At 39.5% G+C, this 19,962-nt stretch overlaps 1 protein-coding gene across 1 annotated transcript in view; it reads left to right on the plus strand.

The window, feature by feature from the left end:
• The window catches only part of lrrc75a (leucine rich repeat containing 75A), a 54,616-nt gene extending 47,952 nt beyond the window's left edge, over window positions 1–6,664 (plus strand). The window contains exons 4-5 of the mRNA XM_029445682.1: window positions 2,703–2,976; window positions 4,729–6,664. Coding sequence (XP_029301542.1) covers window positions 2,703–2,976; window positions 4,729–5,346 — 892 coding nt within the window. The 3' untranslated portion in view covers window positions 5,347–6,664. The remainder of the gene's footprint in view (window positions 1–2,702; window positions 2,977–4,728) is intronic.
• The last annotated feature ends 13,298 nt before the right edge of the window (window positions 6,665–19,962 follow it).

Raw genomic sequence — 19,962 nt, forward strand, 5'->3', positions numbered from 1 at the left:
TTTTCTATCTCTCATACATTTTTGACTGTACAGATACTGAATAAATAAATGAATATATATATTTATATATTCAGTATATACTGTATACATAAACTTACACACACATGAATAATCCATATCACACTTCTCCTGCACAGATAATTAATACTCATTATTTGGGTCAATTCATTGTTAGTTTTGGTCTTTTTTTGGGATTGTTGACCGTAAGAAAACATTCACTATATTTATTCTTTAATGGGAATATTTATCTGCACTTTAAGGTAATTCTTATGTCCTTACTTAAAGCTTGTATAATCAATATGTTTATATTTACAATGGAGCAACATTACTATTATTACTCAACTCTCTGGGGTGTAGTGGAACAAGCCAACCTAAATACATTCAAATCTGCTTTTTATTGGCCAGTTTTATGTAATATGCAACAAAAATAATATCTAGAGTGTCTGACAACTAGAGAATAAAAGGTAAAATAATGTGAGGTATTTATTGTACCCTAATTAAACAGAAATATAGATGTATGACTGGAGTTTTCAATGATTGCTAAATAAACTGTAACGACATGTTGAAGTCTCTTGAGGTCACTGACTGTGGTTCATGGGAGACTTTTTCAAATTCCATCACAGAGAAGAATATCCTAAATAGAGCAACACCGAAGTGATGTGAAAGGAGCTTAAAGCAGACGAGAGCTATCCAGACGTGCTTTAAACAAGATGTCACATGGGCCACAGTCACTGCTAGTACGGAGTAAGCAATGTATCCTATTGTAAACCCAAGCGGTGTCTCAGTGCTTTGGGGATAAACTTCAGCTTCTAAATAAATGGTGTGTTAAGAAATATCACCAAACCCTTTTGACAGTCATCAGCATGTTAGTTTTGGTGTTGCAGGTCTCAGCAAGTATGAAGCAGAGTTGTTGTCCAGTCTGTAACGTTACCCTTCGTTAGAACTCTCCTATCCACTAAAAATAACAGTTGTTGCAGGAAGTGATGAGATTTATTCAACGTAAATTTGAAGTCTTTGGGTTTTATGTGCGGTGGTCGTGAGATCTCAATGTACAGAAAACACATGCACATAGACACGACACAAGCAAATGAAGATCTTCACCAATTTGACAAAACACAAAAACATTAATTCTCTTGAGCAGCATTTAGACAAAAGCAGTGCAAAAAGAGAAATGCATTGCAAGAAGCTCACAACACGATGGAAAGAGTTTCCAGGGGACACTAACAAGTGATGCACACGGCTGTGTTGTCAGATTGGTGAAGATGTTACCATCCAAAAATCAACACAATTTCTACCAAATTCAGCCAATCCCAATTAATGCTGCTGAATTGACTGCTTGTTGCATGTGTTGCTGTGTAACCCTTGGCAGAGTGAGTAAAACATTTTTGGAAGGCTAAATTTGACCCACACTTTCTCTGTTTTGCTTTGGGCTGCTCTGGCCTAGATTCCTCCAAAGTCTCTCTGGTACATGATAGATAAATATAAATATATTCAGCTGTTATTATGATAACAGTTGAATCCCACAGTCTGTACCACAGTCACTTGTTCGGCCAGCTTTGTGCTGATCAGAGCTGAAGGTCTCTGCAGCAGCTCATGTTCTGTCAATGTATAGTCTGCTTCCTGCTAGCGGTTTAATCCTAAATGAAGTGTGTCTAAAACACACTGAGTTTAGGAGTTTAGTTTATTTGTGGGTGATAATCTATGTTGGCCATCGTGTCCACAAGTATTGCAAGCTAGAAAAAAATAACTTCTCATCGCATTCTTTTTTTTTTTATGGACCAGACCCCAGATCAGTCCTTTGTGCTCCGCTCACTTCATTCTGTGCCAAATCCAGGCGCCCCACTGGGTTTATTTTTAGCTCGGACCATGTGGTTGGAGAGGATAGTTTTAAATGTTTCAATGCTCAACAGCCATTTTTCATTCCCCAAACTTCAGTTTCTTAAGCCCTAAATCCACTGAGTGTCTCTCTGGCTTTGTCTGTTTGTCCTCAGCGCTGCCATGTTTGTGGTTCTCAAGTGTGTTTATGTCGGTTCCATTAGCTGCCAGGTACAATGCATACTGTCTGTGCACATTACCTTATGCAGTGGGCTCTTTTGCGTTCACTCTTAATATCCGAAATGTAAAACTATTCCTCTCATTGCAGATCTACATCCTGTTCACATGGCCGTCCAGCACCAAAATGTACTGACAAAAAAGCACATTTTACAATGTATATTACCGGTTTGAACTATGTGTTGGGTCAAGGTGTAACATTTAGAGGGAAGGGAAGTTAGCAAAGCAACATATTGTTTCATGCATTGTGTGCTGGGTTTGTCTCAGGGAATAAATGACAAACATGGAAACGGAAACATTACCATGTTGTCATGCTGTAACTTTGAAAACTGTGAAGTGGCAAGTTTTAGTACGTGCATCTACTGGTACGGAATGAGAAATGGTTTGAAAGTGCACTATTAAGAAAATGTAAGAAAATACGCTCTTGGCATTTATTGGTAAATAGATGAAAAGTACAAAGAATTATCTAAAGATTAGAAGAAACATATTAGCTACAAACCTGTGGGAGCAATTAGGGGTCAATAATATTCTGAATATTCTGAAATATCACTTTATTAATGACCCTTATTGGCTTCCATACAAACCAACAATCTCACTGCTGGCCCTAAAAGCATATTGTCTCTAATACTTGTTCATGTGTCCATCTCAAGTTTAAAGGCGGTGCTGACGGCCCCTCTGTCCAGCGGGGCGTTGGATCTGTCCGGTATTCCTCTGGTGGCTCGAGACATGGAGCGTCTGTGTGCACACCTCCAGCGGCACGCATCCATCGTGGTCAGCCTGGAGCTGGGCTTCACCGAGCTGACGGACGAAGCATTCCTCCTGCTCCTGCCCACACTGGCCGCCCTGCCACTATTGGAAACCCTGGCACTGAACGGAAACAGGTTGACCAGAGCTGTTCTGAAGGAGCTGACTGACGCCCTGAAGGTCAGCAAGACACTTGTGTCAAATAGTATTACAATGTAGCAGCATAGTATCAGTAGTAGTGTAGTCACCTTTTGCTTTCTTCCAAATATTTGTTTCGCCTAAATATTGGACCTAAAATGACTTTGTGCAAGAACAGAGAAATTTCGGCTAAATGATGGCAATGTTTGAGATGCACTTTTCACACTGGGGCAACAGCAACACCATGTCATGTTGTTGTTTTGTTGCATCACTGATGTCTGAAAGGATGTAAAGGAGACGTACAGGACAGAAGTGCTGCTCAGCCTTTGTTTGACCAATTGCAGGCGTTCAGAATTGTAAACTTCGCCCCAGTACTTCCTGAACCAGTGGAAAGAGCAAGGGCTTATTTGTGCTGTTTAATTCCTGCTGGAGAAACTACATTTAGTTCCTGGTTCCTCTGATTAGAACACAGGTCAAGTTCCTGAGTTTCTCCAAAAATGTCTTATTAGTCTAGGAAAGTTCCTGGGGAACTGAAAGGTCAGATTTGGAAAACAATTATTTCCTTTGCACCACCAAAGGTGATAGAACGGCACTCTAGCACACAACAAATACGAGGCACATTTTAATTGAATAAAAAAATAAACACATTGTCATTTAAAAATATTAGGCCTTCATTTACTCGAGGAAACTAATTACTTTCCTAGTATGTTTATGCATTTGTTGTAGACTTGACAGCGAGAGATGGGGAAGATATGCACTAAAACTTGGACTAGAAACTGGCGACACAATTTGTAGTTGGTGCCTCTGACCCCAAAGCACATTGACTTTCAATTTGCTGAGAGAATCTGAGGATATTGTCGTTACTTTAATGCAGTCTTAGCTGTTGGTATTCTGCTACACTTTGAGAATGCCAAAACATACAGTTGTTCTGGAAAGATATAGTGAAATGTGTCTCATGTATAGCTGCTATAGAGATCCCTCTTGAGGCGAAGCTCTTTATATTACATCCTGATCACTTCACACGCCCCTGATTAATATACCTGCTTCAGGCGAGGAGAGGGATTGCGGTATGAAAGTATGGACGGCCCTACACCTGCAGTGTGGTTATGGGAAATGGCTTTCTGCTGTGTGTTGATGTGTTCAGAGGGTAATCAAATAAATTCAGGGAAATATGGGACATTTTTATGCATTTCCTGAAAGGTGATCAGGCTGAAATTAATGAGTGAAATTGATAAATACACCGACAAGCACCTATATAGAGAAATAGAAAAATAATTACTATACTTCTAAGTAATATATATTATTATTAGTTTTTTATTTACTTTTCTTATTTTCTTTATATAAATGTTTCTGTATTTATGATACATTTTTATTTTTTTATTATATTTATTTTTAATCTTCCCCTGAATATTTCATGTGAAGATTGGGAGGAGTGGGATATGTTTACAAATGTCAATGTATTTATGGCTGTATGTTCTTTCGATTATAAAAAAAAACCAATGAATATAATGTTAAAAGAAATATAAAGTCTGAGCTGCCTTTAGAACAAGTGGCTCAAACATTGAGCTGTGTTTGTTCAACACTAAAGGTGAGCTCCATTTGTCTTGGATGATAAAACCTCGTCCACATGGCAAGTGTGTGTAAAGGCCGGTAGATTGTATTGACAGCGATTTCATTACCTTGCAGAAACTTAATTAAAATCAATTTAGATGATGATGATGATGATGATGATGATGATGATGATGATGAAGATGATTATATTTTGATACAGTATGTTGATATTTTCTACCCTAGGATCCCGGCAGTTTCCCTAGCGTGACGTGGATTGACCTGGGCAACAATGTGGACATCTTCTCCCTGCCGCAGCCCTTCCTGGTCAGCCTGAGGAAGCGCTGTCCCAAGCAGGGCAACCTGCCCACCATCCTGGAGTTTGGAGAGAGTCAGGCCAGCGACCCCCCCGAAAGGCTCAGGGGGCTCGGGGAAGAGGAGGAGACCGACGACACCAACCGGACCGAGAGCATGGGCGAGCTCCGGTCGGAGGTGGAGGAGGAGCTGGACGGAGAGATGGAGATCGAGGAGATGATGGAGGAGCTGCTAGACTTTGACAGGGAGGTGCAGGGGAAGGAGGACGAGGACGAGAGCATGTGGACGGTGGAGGAGCAGAGGAAAGGGGGGAGGGGGAGGGGGTGTAGAGGGGAGGAGGAGAGGGTGGAGAAGGAGGCGGAGAAGGAGGCAGAGAAGAAGGCGCAACAACGGCCAGGGAGGAGGGCGGTGATGGTCGACGATGACGACGACACACACAGCCTGTCCTGCTCCAGCCAGTCACAACACTCCTCTGGAGCGGTTGAACCAATGAGAGTGGAGGAGGACAACTTAGACGAGGTGACAGACCAATCAGACCACTTGACCTGATTGCTGCTTCCTGCCCCGCTCTGCTTATGTTTACCCTCCTGTGTCGAGTCCTGTGTGGAAAGAGGCGAGAGAAGACTTTGTCTCCTGCAGAGGATAACTGAGTGTGCTCAAAGTCAAACAGGCTGCAGTTGGGAGGACGTAATACATATGAACACGCCGCTGGATACTCCATCCACTGATGTGATTTGTGAGCAGCCATCGTAGCGTTCACATACTGGCAGCTGAACACAGGTGGGGACTGTAACATGAGAAGACAATCCCCAACAGGACGTCTGTTTTATCCTAACTGTCTGTTTTTAACCTATGAATAGACTCAAGGATGCTCATGCATAGATAGGCTGATTATTTATATCACATGAGGCTTTTATGTAAAGAATGTTAATCTTTATTCAGGTCCTTTCCTCCTGGTAACCCTGGTGATACCTACATGTGCCTGTGACATGTCCCATTTGTTGAAAGATAAAACATTTGCAGAAAATATAAAAACAGAGATACACAAAAACTATTCAGGGCCCTTTAACCTTTTTAAATAATGCTTTTTTTTTGCCAAGAACTAGAAGTAGGAATGTATCAAATGTTTCCCTCCCACAAACATCGACTGCTAGCCAGATGGATGGGAAGACAGACGGAAATCAAAAGTCAAGCCAACTGCTGTGTGGAAGCCAGTTGCTTCTTAAGGAATGAGCAGATGCACCGTGCTTTAGTGGAAGAGAAGTGCACTGAAGATGAAATTATTCAGCTGAAACCAAAAGAAATAGACATAAAGAAAATGACACGTGATTGTGTGGAACACAGTAAAAAGTGCTCTGTTTTGGGGCTTGCTGTGGCCTCCATGGGCAGTGGATAATAGTGACGATCTTATTGCCATGTGTCCCAAAGCACAGTACTGGGGTATCAAGTTTAAATATTTAGTAGCCTTTTCCTCATAATCCAGGTCATGTTTCACTCCACGGTACTGCACATTAGTGTGCGTCACATGCTTACAGTGCTGTGTTTGTATATAGGCTGCAGCGATTGATCACATTCACTACGCTGTCCGCTAGGTTACAACGACTTATATCCTTATGCAGTATGTAGCGCTCACCCTGTGCTTTCTATTCATGTGTCACTTGTAGTCCGAGCAAAGCTTTAATAAACAAACTGTATTTTTGGATGTACAGTATATACAGCATATTATTTTTATCTGTGCAGGGACAATTGTTTAGATTGTAGAGTAGCTATTTATATATCTCTATAAATCAAGATTATTATTATTTAAAGAGGCATACCACTCAATTCAAGGATTTAAATATATTATTTCTTTGTGGTCTGGGATAGTTCAAGCTATACATATATATATACAGTATATATATGTATACTGTATATATATATATATATATATATATATATATATATATATACATATATATATATATATATATATATATATATATATACAGTGTATATATGTATACTGTATATATATATATATATATATATATATATATATATATGTATATACTGTGTGTGTATATATATATATATATATATATATATATATATATATATATATATATATATACTGTATATATATATATATACAGTATATACATATATATATATACACAGTATATATATATATATATATATATATATATATATATATATATAAACACGTTCTCACTCCCAACTTGTCCCATGGCAGCTTGGTCAGCACCCCTTGGTATCACTTGTACTCCTGGTATCACTGTGAACCCTTTAGCGTCACTGTATTCTGTGCAGGGTCGTCCAACTTCAACACGTGGTTAACGTTGTTCATTCAAACAAACTACCAGGTAAGGGTTAGGAAAATATGATGGTTTGGGTTAAAATAAGTTGTTTTTTTTACGTAAGTTCAGTTACGTATGTTAAAATGAGTCACCGCAAATTCCCGTCATAATCTACTAAAAACGTGATGCTGCTGGGGTACATGGAGCATCATAGTTTGACGCGTATGTAAGTATTATTTGTTGGGAGTGAGAACTCACATGAATATTTATTAAAAGCTAGGTAAAATGTGAACCAGACTCTCAATTTGTGATATTATAAAAAAAAGGCACTGAGTGCAAATGTTTTATTGAAATGGAAAGGAGGAGAATATTAACTCATGTAGAATAAAGCTTCAATCTAAATCAGTAAAAAATTAATAAATGCGTTTATACTTTTCCCCAGACAGCTGCCTCAGGCACCAATACATTCACCTGTGGAGCTGTTCAGGCATGCGTCATACAAAATGAAGGCCTTTAATGACATGCTGCAGTAGCAACACGTTATCAGGCAAATGTCATATAGACGAGCATGTTTGTCTACGCACCCGTCACATAGACTTTTGATGTGCTAGACTTTCTATGAAATTGCAAGCCAATATATTTCCGGCTCTTGACCTGCTGCAAATCCTCAGCATTATGGACGTTCATTATGTCTTTCTGCTAGCAGGATATTTAAAAATAAAAATAAAACTAGGAATCCTGTTACTTCAAAGGGACTTCAGCAATTTAGCATATGCAATTTAAAAAAACAACTAAATGAAGAAACCCCTTTTAATAATAATAATAATAATAATAATAATAATAATAATAATAATAATAGTAATATCCATTGTTGCCCAGGGAAACCCTACAAACCCACTTAAAGCCACAGAGTGTTTTCAGCCCTGTATCTGTATATCAGTGAGCGGGGGAGTCGGGATAACTAACGTGGTCCGTGGCAATTATGTGACTGTGTGGGATTATATACATACCACCAGAGTTGGGTCAGTTACTGCCTAAAAACTACATGGCAATGTTTGTAATTAGTAACATAATCTACTGGATTACAAAAAAGTAATATAATGTCATTGAGTTTGAAATATATTTGAATATGTATGAAAATAAAATACATTTTGCATATTCAGCATTTACAGTTGGTCAAATCATATGACCCTTACAAAAACAGTACTGGAACAAACTACAGGTGCACTGTGTGTATTCTACCACAGTTTTTGCTGCTTTTTTTAATCAAAGGCCACATTGAGGACAGTGAAGGCATGTCCCGCCAAACACTGCTTCTGATTGGCTTACCCTGATACTCTTACCTTAACAAATCTCACTCCTCATGTCTAACCCTAACCAACACAACCAACAGAGGGTACTAACCAATTACAGGTGTAGGGCGTGTCATGTCTTCGCCATAGGAACACATATATTGCCCCAAACGAACAGCAGTCTCCTCGGTGAAAGTCCCGTGTTTGTTTCCTACGCCGGCTTTGATTAGAAACATATTTGTGAAGAAATGCAGTTTAGTTGTTTGGGAACATACAGTATGTTTTAGGCTGACCATTGATATACGGGATTCAGAGTAGTTTGATCTTAAACTAATTGGAAGACATTAACCTGAGCCAATGCTGCATTTTGATTCAACACAAGAATGCATGAACATGGTTTCTTGAAATCGTCTCAAAAGTGGTCCATCCTAGCAAGATTAAAGTGTGTTTGCAGCACGGGGAAAATGTTTGAATATAAAGATATGTCATTTAAATTGTTGCCACTCGGTCTATTATTCTGTGATTTGCTCTGAATGTCTGTTTCACCTTGGCTCTTTGTCAGGCACGAGGACTGAAGACTGTGCTCGTCACTACTGGCAGAGTGACTGGTCCTTTTATACGTTACAGTAAAACGTGACACGTTATGTTAACCATGTACTCATTGAGCAGGAGGGGATATGAATACTATAGATGTGAAGATGCCGTGTATGTGTTGCTCAAAGACTCTGCTGATATATTGTGAGATGTAAAAAAGAAACATGCTAATGTGAATCTGAAGACAATCAGTGTCTGTAGCCTTGGGTATTTTCTCTCTCCATGAGTCTTTCTTCAATATATATTTCTCAATCTACAGTTTACCTCTTTATTATTCTCTGTATCGTATCTTATTCTGTCACTTGACTCTTTTATTTCCATGCCACTTTATGGAAGTCATGTGATCCATTGATAAGAATGCTCTGCGCGTTCATTTCCAGATGAAATTGTATGATTTTCTGTTATGCCATGGATCCCAATAAATGATATGATACAAAAACATATCCTGCATGTTCGTCTTTTTGTGTTTGAATATTATGATTGCTCGAGATCTGTCATCTACGTCAAAGGTTTGGATTGTAGATATCAGGTCTGTGTTTTACTTATTCCAATAATTAAAAAAAAATCAGATTTAGAATTTCATACATGGCTTATTGCATTGCCTGTATCATAAGGCTGTACAAGGTCTTAGAATATAATAACTAATTGCATAGCGGATAAATCGTTAACTCACTATATAAAAAACTTTTAAATGGTTCAGTAGTACAGGAATATCCCTACGGTCTTTTTCATTTTCCACACTTTGCCTTTCAGTATAGCAATGATGAACTAATGCCAGACTACCAGACCCAATATTTAGAAATAATGCATGTAATGCATCCAAACTTCCATTAGTTTTTTCAGACAGCCCTTTCCCACACATGGATACAGTATATATGGGTAATGTAGCCTCTGTCTGGGATTCCTGAGAACCACCATTATGTGTGGGTGTTACTACAGAGGAAAGAAAGAGGCGTCAAGACTCACTTTCAGATTGTACCAGTAGTTTGGGTTTTAACATTATTCCGGGGATGGTGGGCGTGGCAAATTGCCGATTAAATTGCAGTGAGGCAACAGGCTAACTCGACATTGCAGGTCAGAGCTATCACAAAGTATTCTCTTGAGCCAAAAGCATTTACAACTATTAGTAAGTAAGCTAAAAACATATCTCTTTACTTTAGCCTTTTAATGGTGATATTTTATACAATATTTGATGCCGCTACTTTATGCCATTTTAAACTCATTTAAATGCTTTTATTAAAGCAGCTATTTTAACTAACTATTAGCCTTTTCCACTTTTACTATTTTTATTCTGCTATTTGATACTATTTGTAATGCTATTTCACATTTACATCAACATTGTGATTATTGTACTGTAAATGCTCTGTATAATTTTGAACCAATTGTTATGTTTTTGCTGTGAAGCACTTTGGGCTGCAATTATTGTATGAAAGGTGCTATACAAATAAAGCTTATTATTAAGATTATATCCAGCCAGTGACCATAAGATGTAGAATAATTATAAATAACAGCAGCAACCAAGGGTTTTCTGATGTTATGCATTCATCTAGAATTAGATTGATTTCTAGTTTATTCAGTACCACTGAAACCACATTATTTTCTGGTGCAGGCACTAGCTTTGCCCTTTTCCCACGAGACCCGTCTTGGGGCAAGTCATTGATAGTTGTAGTTCAGTGAAAGCCTTGTTTTCTGCCTGTAACTACAATAAGGTGTGTACTCTTCTTTTCTTCTTTTCAATCCTTTATTAGCTCGATTATGTATTGAGGACAAAGATTCCAATAGTAGATATCAAACCACAACAGTTATGACAATATGGATATTGAAGTGATTAAGGATTTCTTATAGTATTTGGCTGACATCTAGTGGCCAAGCTTACACATTGCACCAAAGCCGCTATTTACAAGTTAAATGTAGCAGATATATTCTTGAGAGATTCTAAATGCTTGCGGGACAAAAGAGTGAAGTGTATGTGGCTGCTGTGTAACTACTGTAAGGGTTTTCAAACTTTAAATTCACAATGACCCACCAACATGAAGGACAGGCCCGTCAAGTTAAACAGCGTTAACATGAACAGGAAGAGCAATTTTACTCCAGAATTCAAGCTTAAAAATGGCTAGAATTAAAAAAAAAAAAATCTCTTACTATTACATTTGGAAACATAGTGGTGAAAAACTGAATTTCTGTTGAAAACTTTATTTATTTTAGGTATTTGTCTTAATCCATAGCCTACATGTATGAAGACACAGCCTATATTTGTAGTTTGTATGAGAGCTAGCAGTGCACTGCAAATCACTGAAGTAGCCTATATGAAAAAGAAAACAGCAAAGTAACTACTGAATATTAGCCTATTGGTGCCTTGGATACCCTTTATCTTATTCTGTTTTTCTTTATTAGGTTATAATTATATTTACATTTTGTGTTACTGTCATACATTTCCTACTTCACTTCCGGTGAGGGGGTCTTGTTTTTGTTTTATTCCCGTGTCCGCCATTTCAGGTTATGAAGTCATCGGTCGCTGGATTGTAGCAGGAATTCTGTCACTAAAACGAATTATATGAATATTACAGCTCAATTCCGGCCATAAACCAAATACGGGTCCTTTTTATTCTGTGGTTGCGGTTCCATATCGGCGAATTGATCGCCAAACGATCTGCGGATGTCGCCGGTCATGTTAACTAAATGTGCTGGCGCTAAAGTTTTTGTTTGAATTGAAGGCTTTGCTCGTCGATAACGGAATGGAGAGAAGGAAATTGTGTCTCGGTGGAGCGTGGCAGCTGGTACTGGGGTCGGCTGAGAGGCTGTGTCTCTGTTGCACAAGCAATGGCACCGCGAGTTTCTGGTTCCCGGCAAATCACAGCCGTAGCCTGCGTGCTCTTAGTATCGGATAACTTCAAAGTCTTACAAAACACAATGAACAGTGACAGTAGCAGTATGCTCCACCGCTTCCTAACGGCAGGTGCCGCTTGAAAGTGATTGCCACTGTCAGACTGTCACACCAGTAATGTTCCCTGATACATATTTCCCATAAAAAATAGTTTTGACAATGTTGCGCAACATAGCGCGGTTTCTCTAGTCTAACATGGCTGGTGTTAGCCTAGCCACCGTAGCCAGTATGACTAATCAATAACAGAAATTTAGAGCCAACTACATTAATAATACTTTAGCATGTTGAATATTAGAATTTGATCGCATTCTACTATTACACATGCCAACATAATACAAGTATTGTTTAGTTATTTGGCTCTACATTTCTGTTATTGATTAGTCAGACTGGTGTTAGATGATAGAATTCAAATGTCAACTTCATGAATGAAGCTTCAAACTATTCTGTACAACCCTAAACATGGAAGAGCAGGTAGTGTGTTGGATAAAAATGATAAGAAATTATATAATTGTGTCTCTCCTCTCTCTTTTCCACCAAGTGTGGCCCTGTATCCCTGACCAGGAGTTCCAACGCTCTCCCTGCTCTGCTAGAGCTCTATAAAATCCACTGGTCGGACACCATCTTAATAGAACCCATCAACAAGTCCAATCAGACCTCCTTCATCAGTAATGGTCCGCCTGGAATGCGTGTAGGTTTGTGTATGGCAATGACGAGAAGGATCTCCCGTTTAGGAAGGGTGATATTCTCCGAGTTCTGGAGGAGCTAGAGGAGCAGTTGTGGAATGCCCAGAACTCTGAAGCCAGGCAGGTCCCTAAATACATGGAGAACTACTGACCAGCGTCTCCGAGTTCGGCAGCAGGCCTCGTCCTTCACTCCGCTGCTGGGAGACCCAACCCCCTCCTAAATCTCCAGAATGGAGCTGTGTGTGATGTTTATGTTGACTCCATGCATCCTCTGAACATGTGCTGGAGGAATTGAGACAGTTGGTGAAGAAGTACGTCAACAAGACTGAACTCACCATCTTTCTTCTTCTCTCACATTGTGCTTTTGATTATTTCTTCCTTTAGTATTTGTTAAGTAGGAGTAGTACATGTAGTACATATGTATGTATATGTGTTGGTGTATGTATTAACAAAGCAACTTTCCCCGATGGGGTAACAATAAAGTTGTTATCTTTGCATTGTTGGAGGGAGCTTGAGAACTAATAATTACATTGCCAACTACTGCTTCACTGGAATTGTGTATATGACAAATAAAGAATTTTGAACTCTTTCAAATGATGTCTGTACAAAATTGGTCTAGAATCTTCTAAATCACTTTTTCTTCTTTGTCTTTCTTTTATAAATGCAGCATTGCCTGTGTAGTGAACTGACAATATCTCTGTGGCTTCTGCCCCAGAATATTTGTTAGAATTTAGAAAGGAACTGTTCATTGATCAAGTGGCTCCACTCTGGAACTCCCAACTCCTGTAACAGCTCTGACAACAGGGACAACTCTCAACTCTCTCCCATCTCGCCTCAAAGAGGGAGCTTTGATTCCTTATATGTGTTATTAATTACATTTGGCATTACAGTCATTTATGGGGTTTGTGTGCTACTCAATTTGATGTAATTTGCTTTAGAGCACAAATTCTAAGTATTGTAAATATGTACAGTATATGTGCCTCACTGGATAGGGGTTCAGGGGGAGTTGTAAAAGTTGACACTTATATAGATTCTACTATTTTAACAAAACTGGACATAAATACATAATGTGATTAGTTTGCACCTCCCACTCCACAGTTTTGAGAACAGCTAGTTTGAATAGTTTAATTATATTTGTGTACAATGGGTGTTCATGCATTAATACATGATAATGAACCTTTAGAATGATACATGTTTAATACAGCATTAAAAGCATTACACTGGGAAGAGTACTGCACAATGACTGTGAATGAAGTCAGAGTGCATGAAGTCTAAATTCTAAATTGATAAATAGCACTAAAGGTAAGATAATTATTTTCTTTTTTTAAACTGTCCCTTTTTAAATCCACACATTGGAAACTTTAATGATCCCATGATTGAAGTTTGCAAAGGTTAATCATTTATTATAAAATATAAATTTTGATGTGCATATATCAACATTTATGTATAAATATGTTTAGCAGTAGGGCTATATGGATAGTTCATAGTTTTGTAGGAGCAAGTGATACAGGTGGACAGCTGCAAGTATATGTGTGTGTGTGTGTGTGTGTGTGTGTGTGTGTGTGTGTGCGTGTGTGTGTGTGTATGTATGTGGGAACATGTTCAGAGGGGGCGTGGCTTGTATAGTACCTGCAGCAGGTAGGTTCGTGTTACCTGCCGCTCTTCAGTCGTTGCGTTGTGTTTTCCTGCAGCAGACTGAATGTGATTCAGGTCTGCAGATGAACTTTTATCACTCAGCTCTTATGATCCGATTACAAGCCGAAACCTCACCTGGATAACCGGAAGTGTTTTAGAGTGTTTGTGTAGTTTCCCCCCACAGACACGGACGTGTTTTACTCTTTCCTCGTTTCCTGGAATGAGTTTGTCCGCCAGCCGGTAAGTCAATCTTCATCCAGACGTAATTACATCACGTTCAACGCCTTTTTAACGGCTTCACGCACAATGACCATTTGCTTAGAGTTTGTTTTCCGATTTGTGAGTCTGAGTGTTGTTTGAGCTGTTTTATCTGCACGAAATACAGTTGAAAAAATCACTTGGACCGAAACCGTCATGCTGTTTTTGTTATGTTACGCACAAGCTGTTTTCAAGGGGAAATGTAGCTTCATGTGAGACTGACTGTGGTAATTTAAACAGTAGGTTTGTTTTGTGTGTGTGTGTGTGTGTGTGTGTGTGTGTGTGTGTGTGTGTGCGCGTGGGCCCGCCCTCCAGATAGGAGTTTAGTGAGGTGTGTGTGTCCCTCTGTTGCCATGTTTACAGGGACAGGTATCATGCATGCTGCTCTGGTGCAGATAGTGGAGGACTTATTTCAAAACTTAACAAGATGTTGGTTGTAACTTCCTTGATCTGTCTTTATGGATGGCATATGATGTGGTAGTTGTCCCCTTTTTATTATCTGCTTGTATTCGACCTTTGAGGGATTATTGCCATTGGTTTTATCTTGAGTACAAAAGTGTTCGCAACTAAAAGTAGCAGTACTTTAATGCTGGTCCAGATGGAGCTCATTTGAACTACTTCATATATACTTTTGGTAGTCTGTTAATCTGTTACAATAGACAAACTGATGCATCATGTTTTCTATGTATATATAAATAAATACATGTAGTGCAGTAAAAAGTACAATGTTTTCTTCTGGAATGTAGTGAAGTATAAAGTAGAATACAAATGATAATACTCATGTAAATCATGTACGTACTCAACTACAGTATTCTGTAATTAAAGTACAGTACTTGAGTAAATGTAGCCTACTTAGTTATTTTTCACCACTGATACAAACTACATTATTAAAAATAAACAAAGTATCAGCAGAACTGTAATATAGGCCAGAACTGTAAAACATATAAATAAGTAAACAGATATAAGATATGATATGCAGTATATTCCTAACAAAACAATGTATGGAAAAAGAATCTCTCTCAATCATCACTTATGGCTCACTTGAAGAGTCTACATCAGAACCCTGCAGCCCTCTGCCTGGATCTGGGGGTCTCTCTCTCTCCTCTCCTCTCTTCCTCTCCTCTCCTCTCCTCTCCTCTCCTCTCCTCTCCTCTCTCTCTGATCCAGGGAGGAGGGGCCATTTGACATTATTTCTCAGGTCTTAACCTAGCTCATTATCTTTCTCCATCACATGGCACAAACAAACACTCTCCTGCTGTTTGGTCACACTGGATTGTCTCTTAAGTTTCTTCCGGCTTGATGCTGCGGTCACTGGAAGGAGCAACACAGTCACATCAGGTAGCTGTTGGTGTGCTGTAGGAATGTGTCGTTGTGGTGAAACGGCCTCTCCACCCAGTGACAGCAGAACAACACACAGACCTGTTTGAGGGTGTCTAACAGCAGACTGAACCTCTGCCACACCTGCAGTTAAGAATCAATTAAACCTGGCGCTGTGCTGGTGACTGTCTCAGGTTGAGGTCTCTGGTGAAACAAACAAACATGTTGATGCCTGTGAACATGTCTTTATATCCTTGTAACAGAATATATTCGGGTTTTTGCCTGTTGGTTGGACAAGACCAGATCTGCATTTTCTCACAGTTTTCTGATATTTCATAGTCTCATATGGCTTCAGTTTGGGCAACAACGCAACACAGAAGACATAAGAACGACACAAGGCTGTTTCCAACCAACTCAAAGTAGAGCATAATCGGCTACTGCTACAAGTGCTTTACTATATAATTCTTATTATTATTTTTATTGGCCGAGGTGCTATTGAAACAGGTGAGTTTTCAGTCTTGGACGGAAGGTGTGAAGACTGTCTGCTGTCCTCACATCAATGGGGAGGTCGTTCCACCATTTTGGAGCCAGGATAGCAAACAGGCGGTTTTGTTTGAGGGGAATCTGGGTCCCACTCGGAGTGAGGGAGCAGCGAGCCGATTGGCCGATGCAGAGTGAAGTGAACGTGCTGGGGTGTATGGTTTGACCATGGCCTGGATGTAGGAAGGGCATGATCCATTCACAGCACGGTAGGTCAGCACCAGAGTCTTGAAGCAGATTAATTAACTATGGAGATTCCCATATTCCCATGGGTTTTGGACTGGCAAAACAACATTTAAAGATGTCACCTTTTTGGAGTTTAAACAAACTGAGATGGACAATTTTCACAATGTTGTTTTGTGCAGTGTCTTGTATGGACTCTTGCATGATGTCACTGAGCTCAGGTGAACTGACCTGCAGCTTTTACACTGCTACTTTGTCACATGTATCATATAACTGAGGCTTGAGTTTCACTACAGTGAACTGAGCTGTGCTGGATGTTTAGTGTCACCTGAGAGGTCGAATTGTGTTTGACCCCATTCCCACTGAAACTACGATCATGAACACTGAAACGTGAAATCCAAAATGAAGTTATTTTCCTTTGACATGCTTCATATTATGTGCAGTGTTTTGCAGCTGCAGTCTGTATGCCGATCCAGACCAACTGTCTAAAACCAGAAGAGATTCAGTTAATATAATTTGAAAAGCAGCATTTTTTAAGAAGCTGGAACCAGCATTTTTGAGATTGTGCTTGAAGAACGATTTAATTTATACATATATGAATCAACTCAGCTCCAGTGTGTAGTATAATATTAGACCAGAGGTCGGGAACCTATGACCTATGGTCTTTCGATGACACCATATGGCTCGCAGACAACTTTGAGCTCTGTTTCGCGAAGGGCGGGGCTTCGCTCCCAACACAAACACATTTGCGCACACACCTACAGTCAGAGACAGAGTGGAGGAGAGGAGTGAACAGCGGACATTGTGCGAGTTTGTAAGTCACGAATATGTTGAATGTCAACGTTTGTGCAAGTGACGTAACACAACAAGCGACATTCAGAGAAAGTGACGTAGTATATCGTGCGACCGGTATAATTAGGAATATAACAGCCCTAAAGCCCCTTTAGGGTGGGAGGGAGCGGAGGTGAATAAGTCAACGAAGCACACTTTCACCTCGGAGACCGCCGTTCTTGTCCCGTGGGAAACAAAATGCTGTGACACTGTGTGTCATGTGGCATTACGTCTGTAGCTGTTTTTATTTTTACCCCAAACTAGGATCTTGTTCTAAACCTTACCACATAGTTTTGTTGCCTTAACCTAACTAATCGTTTTACCATGTTAACCACGTAGCATCAGGCTTTTTTTTGCCAGCGATATACGAGGCTGATATGATTTCACATATTTGTGAAACATATTTTTTGGTTCAGACACATTCAATGTATTCGTGGTTTTGTAGAAACGTACGATTGCAACATTTATTCTGCCGACTGGGTTGTTGGTTTTAGTGAGAAACACGTAAAATATAAAAACATAAGACCAGCTGTTTTCATGCAGATCGGAAGATGATACCTGTGAGTTGATGCTGACTGTCTGTACCTGTCAATGAATCCTTTGGAAGCTGTAGTAATAATGAGCCCTGAGATAAACAGCACAGTTTTGAGAGGAAGAGGAGAAAAGCAATGAGAGAGTTGAGGTAAAGAGGATGCAGAGTTGATAAAGAGTGTTTTGAAAGGCGTTAATGTGTTTTATTAGTGTTGCTGAGGCTGCTGGGCTTCATTATGCCTTCATTACCTTCATTATGTCCCAGAGCTCTCCACTCCCATGGCTGCAGTCTCTCTCGTTGCTAGCTAACATCTGCCGGCTAATGTCCCCTCCAACGACCATAACAACACATAATGTTATTACACCATTAAATAGCCTGCTTCCTGAGGCTTTATGGCTGCTGTTACCTGTCAGCCCTCACACAAACACTGTTAGCCTGTTTCCACTGCAGGGCTACATGGGGACAAAGAAGGCAGAGCAGGGACAGTTTGGTCAACCCTGTCATAACAAGTATGTACCCGTACAACTAAACTGCATTTTCAATTACGTTTTGAGGGAAACATATTTCTTAGATTACATAGATTAGGGTCGCAGTTTTAAACGCATGGTTAACGTTGTAAATTGAAACAAAACAAAAAGGCAATAAAGCGACTTAGTTTGGTTAAATAATTATTGGAATTTACGGATTTAAGTAAAAAATAAATCAGCGTTGACTTTGGGTTTCACACGAGACATTAACAGCGGCCTCCTGGGAGAAAATCCTGTGTTTGTTTGACCCATCCTCTTCCATACGCAGATTTCCACGGAGTTTGATTAGAAAGGTAATTCTGATATGTTAAAAACAAACGTAATATGTTTACCTCAAAACATAACTGACGATGCTGTTTCATTGTATGGGAACGTAGTTTTTAGGAGAGCGAGCTGGTTTGGTTTCCATTGCAAGGTTCATTGGCAGGTAGAATGCACGAATAACTTGTCTACATTACAAAGTTGATTAACAAAGTTGTCTGTCTGGCCATTTTATACACATACTATCTGAGAGTGACATGGAGGAAGTCCATGAAGAGGATATGGAGGTATTTATGTAAAATGATAGTTCAATACAATGTTAAAGGGCCTACGAAATGATAAACATGAATTTCTACTGATGATAGTAAATGCTATTTGTGGTGTAAAATGATGTGTTATTAATGACACAATGAGCGCAGTATTTAATAAATCATGATTTAGTATGTCGACCACATTGCCGCTACCGGAAACACCCGACGCCGTGTTCTGACGTCACAAGTAGAAAACAGTCCACCAGTATACACAGACAGCACGGCAGACGTATCGTAAATAGATCGATAGCTATCCTATATCGAGTCGATAGCTTGGTTTCCTTGAATTGTTATGAACCCGACTAGTTGTCCGCAAATTGCTCGATAGCTAAATATTAAATTACTTCTCTACTTGGACACATCGACGTTTGTAAAGCTTGATAACTTGACTCTTTCTCGAAGTTTCTGCGGTTGAGATTCTATCGTTGTGTCTGATGTCAAACGTCATATATTACCCAGGCTGTATATAAAGCATTAGCTATTAGCTAACAAACAGACCTGAGGACAGCGCTGGTTTATAAAGTATAGTCTGCCTACTGACGAGCGTCTCACGGCTGCCTATAGTAGCCGGAACACTTACCAGATGTTCATGGAAGTTACAATGTCGTAACTTTACGAGAATCACGTGAAACGGGTAACAAGTTGCTACTAGATAGATCCGACCTCCGTACGACTATAACAGGCTTATGAGCTGCTTACGAGCCTGTCGTGAAACACAGGCATATAAATAGTATGAAATTAAGATGACGTTAATGTTGGCCTTTTTTTCTGGATATTGCATATTGTGTACATGTGAAAACTGTACAATTATGGAAGCAATTGAAGAGCTGCTGCCAAGAAAAGGATGTCATGGAGGAATTCAACAAATTTGAGGGACATGGTGCAAACATAACCTGCATAACAGATCACCCAGGATTCAAATCAAAGTGTCTGGATGTTTGGGTGTTGCAGACAGCCTATCAAAGGTATTCAAAGAGGGACAGAAACAAGCAGGTGATCAGCCACGTAATGAGTAAGTTA

Source organism: Cottoperca gobio, chromosome 13, assembly GCF_900634415.1.
Source record: "Cottoperca gobio chromosome 13, fCotGob3.1, whole genome shotgun sequence".
Taxonomy (NCBI): domain Eukaryota; kingdom Metazoa; phylum Chordata; class Actinopteri; order Perciformes; family Bovichtidae; genus Cottoperca; species Cottoperca gobio.